The 6487-nt window shown below is 43.8% G+C and overlaps 1 protein-coding gene across 1 annotated transcript in view; it reads right to left on the bottom strand.

The window, feature by feature from the left end:
• Wdhd1 (WD repeat and HMG-box DNA binding protein 1) overlaps positions 1-6487 on the bottom strand; it is a 60111-nt gene that overhangs the window by 8859 nt on the left and 44765 nt on the right. Inside the window, exons 15-19 of the mRNA XM_023723732.1 lie at positions 4007-4121; positions 3291-3422; positions 1340-1560; positions 1146-1261; positions 912-968 (exon numbers count right to left, since the gene is read on the bottom strand). Coding sequence (XP_023579500.1) covers positions 912-968; positions 1146-1261; positions 1340-1560; positions 3291-3422; positions 4007-4121 — 641 coding nt within the window. The remainder of the gene's footprint in view (positions 1-911; positions 969-1145; positions 1262-1339; positions 1561-3290; positions 3423-4006; positions 4122-6487) is intronic.

Genomic DNA, 6487 nt, shown 5'->3' with positions numbered 1-6487 from the left:
GGAAGTGCTCCTCACAGCTCCCCAGCCTCTCCCTGGACATGCTCCTCACAGTTCCCCAGCCTCTCCCCGGAAGTGCTCCTCACAGCTCCCCAGCCTCTCCCCGGAAGTGCTCCCCACAGTTCCCTAGCCTCTCCCTGGAAATGCTCCTCACAGCTCCCCAGCCTTGCCTCGGAAGTGCTCCTCACAGCTCCCCCAGTCTTCACACAGGCCTTTGCCTCTGATCTGTTCCTGCCTCCTCTATCTGGCTCTCAATTCATTTTCTGATCTCTGAATGAGGCTTTCCTTGGAGTCCCTACCCATTCCCCACCAAATATGGTTTTCACTTTTTTTGGGAGTGGGTCTCCCTGTGTAGCCTAGGCTGGTCTCAAACTCACAGCAATCCTCTTTTGATATTATACACATGCTCAAGTTAATCTTTATCTGAGTAATATTTAAATGCAATTTTAAACTAGTACCAAAGTAACACACGTACACAGTTTTAAGTCAAATGGCACCATAAGGATTACGTTAAAAACAGAACAAAGCAAAAATTGCATCAGTCCCCTACTCCAACCACTCCTGTCCCCAGTCTTACTTCCCCAAAACAACTATTTTTGACTCCTTTTCACTGTTTCTCCAGCACCCTGAATGCTTAGTGATACGTCAGTCTGCAACATCTGTCTCCACAGCAGGACTAAAATCAAGAGTAAGCCAGGGACCAGTGATCTGTGTCTAGTTGAGCTCAACACTTCTATCTAGTAAAAAGCCTGGCACACACCAGGGGACTCAATAATATGGATTCAATGGTCAGTTTCACAAATTACATCTCTGACAGAAACAATAAAACAAGTCCCAAAAGGGAAGTTGTAGTTAGGAGATAATTAAAACCACATGTAAAACCTTAACATTACAAATTTATAAGTATTTCTCACCTGACTTAACGGCTGGTACCTCAGAGGAATTTGTACTTTTGGAAAACAAGTTCTGTCCTAGATACAATTAACAAAAACAAAAATGACAAAAATAAAGTCATTCTTATTATTCAAGAATCAGACAACAAAGATGGCTTGAGAAGATACAGGGAGGATTTGATTTCCATTAGCCAGGCAGATCAGGGACAGCCACAGTCATGAATTTCTCTCGTACTGCCTGCAAATGCATCTCACCGTGCTGATGGAGTTCAGGGTTTTCCTCTGTGTCCTCAGCTCCTCTATCCTCAGTGTCTTCTTCCACATGATTTCTTAGTCGTGGTTGGCTCCACTCTGTAGCAGTATTACTGTAACTAACAGACAACACGAATCAATGAAGAACTACGGAAACACTAACTTAAAGGAACACTCAAACAACTCAATTTCTTTACCCAGCATTCAGTTTTTGTCTGAAATCCTCCTCTTCTTCCTCCTCCTCCGCCTCAGGGGCTGCCAATTCCGCTGCCTTCTCTACAGCAAGTTCACTAAGTTTTTGGGCCAATATTAATTTCCGAGAGCGAGAAGCATATTTAATGGCTAAATTTACAGCATTTTGAGTCATTAGATCTGCAAGTTCCACACAACGGAATTCTCGCTCCAGTTTACAAGAAAGCTAACCAAAAAGAAAAGGAAAAAAAAACTTTATGTTCAGTAAAGGCTTTTCAAATACACAGATAGTACAGTGCTCTAGATACTGTGTCTCATCGATTCTAAGATGTACAACTTTACACATTAACACTTCTGCAATTGGAAAGCATCCTACAATTAAAGCTGGGTAAGTTTGGCAGCATTTTTTTCTGTCTCAGTGACTTAAGTGAAGAAAAGAACAGATCAATCAATAGATCAATAGTTGTTTAGATTCAATGTTATGTAGTACATCATTGCAGGATGTAAACTGCAAGGAGAGCAAGGAGCTTGTTTAAAAGTAAAGTGTTGTTTTTGCTTTTTTTCAGAGAGGGTCTCCCTATGTAGCCCAGGCTGGTCTCAAACTCACAGCAATCCTCCTATGCTACCACGCCTGGCTCAAATGTGGCTCTTTTACATTTGTTTCCCAGCTGCCACACACCCTAACAGGGTAGAAAATCTGAAGAAAGAAACTGTAAAAAAAAAAAAAGTCAGTTACTTTCTTGAGAACCGGTAGACAAACACTACCAAGTGAACTGAGGTGAGAAAAAGTAGATTTGTCCTTAAATTTTTAAATGTGCCTGTTTATGATCTTCAACCACCAGAAAAAGATACCCAACTTCCAAATGAACAATTCTGTTTGCTTGCTCTGTTTTTATAATGCAAATATAAAATGAAGGCAATCATTTAACATGCCTTAGAGAACAATGTTGTTTGGCTTGAATCCTTGGCAACTCAAAACAAGGTTATACAATTTCAAAGCGAGGAACCCTGGTATCTGAAGACCCTGAGGATTGTGTCACTCCGAGCAAGAGCAGTTTGTCACTTAGTCTGCACACGAGCCACAGAACAACACTGGCCCAGAGGTCCCTCTGGAGATGGCTAGGAGCACCCATCCACCTGAGCACTCACCAGGGGGAGCTAGTACTCAGGCATTTGGGACAGAAAGGAAGCGATGTGGTTCTCAGTGACAGGGCTAAACGAAGACCTGGGCAGCACCCTCAGAGGCTGATGGTCCAGCACAGCCTAACCCAGAAGCGGTGACTCACAGTGAGGACGTCAACACAGGCACTGGGCGAGTCCTCGCCCCAAAGAGACATGTTAACCCAGCACCCAAGACCCCGAGGCTGGCCCTGGCTGCACACAGATTTTTACTACACACTGTGATCTAACCAACAAAGAGCAGGTCATGGAATCAGCGCCAGACCCTGGAGATGTAAAGGACTCCAGCCCAGCTGCGCCTGTAACAGCAGCGGGAGTCTGAGCACCGGCTCTGGTATCCTCCAGCATCACCGCCAGCGGCAGACACACTGGGGCCAAAGCCACAAGTGGCAGCACCAGGGGGTTACTTCTGTGCATCTCAGTTGCAAGGTAGGGGCCTGCCCCTTAGCTCAGTTCTTTAAGCGGCTGCCTGCTTCAACAAAGCAGTCAGGCTCAGGTTGCTGTGGTTCCATCCCCACAACTCAAGCCAGCCAAACCTGCCCTGAAGGCATTGGGAGCAAAAAAAAAAAAAAAATCCTTCAGTTGCAAGGTAATGTTTTCAATATTTGAATGGCAACAAGTGGAAAACTGAACTTTTAGGAAGGAAAAATATGATGAGATAAAACTTAATAGACTCCCAGGTGGTAGAACTCAGTGCTGATTCACATCTTTTAGAAATTTAACCTACAAGAAAACATTTAACTTTATTAATTTTTTCACTGCATTTATTTTACTTACTGCAAGCATTTTCATTAAAAGTTCTTGTTGCTCCTTTACTGCTTGATTTTTAGTGCTCTCGTCATATTCATAATCATTTTTGGCTAAGTAATCCAGGTGGTTGTGAAATATAACTGAACGCCAAAACTGCTCCTACAAGACCAGATGAAAGCGCTCAGAGACAAACATCCCCCAACACCAGGCAAGTACCAAACACTGCCCTTAGCATTCCAGCTTCTGAAGGCTTTTTAAAATCCTCTTTTCTGTAAGTTTAATTTACAATTCTAATTCGAGTGATATTCTAGCTTGAAACTACCTTCTATCCTTAAAAACAGAAGGGGTGTGTGTATGCGGGGTGTGTGTGTGAGACAGAGAGAAAGAAAAGAGAGCGCACAAGCACGCACAGAGTGCTCTACACAGTTTCCTAGCTATTATAATTCTCTGAGAACTTGGTAACTAGCATTTTAAGGTGATTTGTTTCTTATTCAGAGTAAACTGATTGCCTGGCTTCAAGTGACTTTTATATCACAGGGCTAGGGCCAGCCTGACGCTTATGTCACACAATGTACAAGGATGCACCGGACAGGTCGGCCTTGCCTTAAGGCCCTGGAGGTCCTAACTATTTACCTCCTAAACCAAGTCCCTGCAAGCAAACGACAGAATAATAAATACTTAGTGATGATTGCAAAGTGTGTCTGCCAGCGAATGCAGTGCGCTGCTGGAAGACTCCCACATACCTCCATCTGCCCCTTCTCTGTCGCAATCTGACAGTAAGGAAGCTTAAAGGACAATATAGCCACCGCGGGGCGTGGAAGGGTCGGGGGGAACCGAGAGCCTTTACAAGGAATGCACCTGTCGGGAAAAAAATTGCACCATAAAAACTTTCTGAAATGTCCCAAAACTACAAAGAATCAAAAACCTTACCAAAGTTAGCAAAGTAGGAACAGTGATATGACTCCATCAGCTGGCTTGACAAAGTAAATGAAGTTTCTTTTAGAAAAAGCATATTAGCCTGACTTGGTTTAAGACCATCCTTCTCTGCATTCTAAGTACTTCCAAATTCCCTTCTCATCTCAACTTTATTAAATAACCATCACTGCAAGTGGAATCAGCTCTCTGCAGACTTTCCTTAGCAAAATGCCACCTTTCAAATACTACATAACTTTATGAACCGTGCTATGAATACTCATCCTGAAAATAGCTCAGTGGATTAAAATGTCTACAAGCAGGCGCAGGGGCCAGGGGTTCTATCCCCCGGGCCTGCCGTGCCAGCCCTGCCCCTAGGGTGCACCGAGAAGGCAATTGAGACTGGGTGTCATGGCACATGCCTATAATCCCAGCTCTTGGAAGGCTGTAAACAGGCGGATCACTATAAGTCTGATCTAGTAGTGAGACCCTGAGCACCCTGTAGACCCTTCCCTAAAATACAAAAAAATAAAAAATTCACCATCAGACTGATGCTACCAAAATGCAAAACTGAGACCGCACACTCACTTTCCTTCAGTGCCTTGGGTTTGGAAACTCCTGGGACAGATGGGAATAAGTTAGCAGCACGCTCTGGTGATTCTTAGTTATCGCTGAGAGTGGAGCAGTGTCCAGTATCAATGAAAAACTTCTAATCTACTCTGCCCTGCTAAATCAAAGGCTATCTAACAGGTACCAGTACAGACTTGTGGAAATCTTTTCTAACCAGGCTAAGATACTGAAAGATACCCCTCAAAAAAAGAACTTACAGAATTTCAATGTAAATCAAATTTCTTTTTAGAAATAAAAGTATTGGGGCTGGTGAGATGGCTCAGTGGTCTAAAGCACCTACTTGGAACAAGCTTAGCAAAGCACAGGGACCACGGTTCAATCCCCCAGCACCACATGCCAGCCAGCCCCGCCCCCTGGTGGGTTGCGCTGGACACACACACACACACACACACACAAATAAATAAATAAATAAAAAGAAGTCATTCCTCAATTTAAAAAAAAAAAAAAACAAGAAATAAAAGTATTCATTAACTGCAGAGATGTGTACACACATACACACACGCACGTGCATGTACACACAACACTTGCAATGTCTACGCTCCAAATGACTTAATAGGAAATCACTAGAAAACCATAAAGACATACTGTAAGCACCAGACAATTGTCATATATTCATAAAGTTACTTTATAAACACAGCATTATAGTCAACACTTCTAACATCTGTCCATCTAATTCATGGGACAGCCGTTCATTTGGGGCTAAAGCCAGGGCACTCTTGAGGGTAAATACTCAGTAGCTCTTAGGCCCCTGGGCTTTTGCATGAATACCTCCTATTACTAAATGCCTCTGGAGCAATTAAGTGCATTACTAGTCATGCTTCCCAAACTGAAGAGATTCCCTTTCTTTTTTTTTTTTTTTAATTTTATTTGTATGTGTGTGTGTGTGTGTGTGTGTGTGTGTGTGGCCAGCTCATCCCACCAGGGGGCGGCGCTGACTGGCATGTGGTGCTGGGGGATTGAACCGAGGTCCCTGTGTTTTTAGTTTGTTCTAAGGAGGTGCTTTAGACCACTGAGCCATCTCACCAGCCCCAGAGAAACATTTTTTTTTATTGAACTCAGGCCCTTGCGCATTCTACTGAGCCATCTTCCCAGTCCCGAGATTCCCTTTCTATGAGGGGGAAACACTTTTCCTTCTTTTTAATGATTGACTGTACAATAAAAACACAAACACGCTTTCAGCCTTCCAGTCTTGCTGAACACACAACCTTATCCTCCTCCTTCTCCCCTGGTCTCTGACAGAAACTAGTGGTCAGCAGAGTCGAGGTAGCACAGAGCACCACATGCCTGTTCCCCTGAAAAATCTCTCACAGAGACTGCAGGCACCTGATCACAGCCCCCGTGGGCTCAGGTCACGGGAGGAAGACAGCTGATGCATATATATGCCACATATATACGATCAAATGAGAATGGCTGAGTTTTGTCTAAACTGATTTTTTTTAAATGTATTTGGAACAGGGTCTCACTATGCAGCTTGGACTCGTAGTGATCCTCCTGTTTTCAGCCTCCCCAGCCCTGTCTCACTTAGCATGCCCAGGGGCGGGACCGGCGCAGCATGTGGTACCGGGGATCAAACCCCAGTCCCCTCACTTGCCTAAGCAGCTGCTTAGTCAGCTGAGCTATCTTGCTAGGCCCTTAAGTGATTATTTTGTATAACATCTTTTTAAAAACAGCTCAAATATCTT

This window comes from Octodon degus, unplaced genomic scaffold (assembly GCF_000260255.1).
Source record: "Octodon degus isolate 3935 unplaced genomic scaffold, OctDeg1.0 scaffold00102, whole genome shotgun sequence".
Classification (NCBI taxonomy): domain Eukaryota; kingdom Metazoa; phylum Chordata; class Mammalia; order Rodentia; family Octodontidae; genus Octodon; species Octodon degus.
This window is presented reverse-complemented; position numbering and strand designations above follow the sequence as displayed.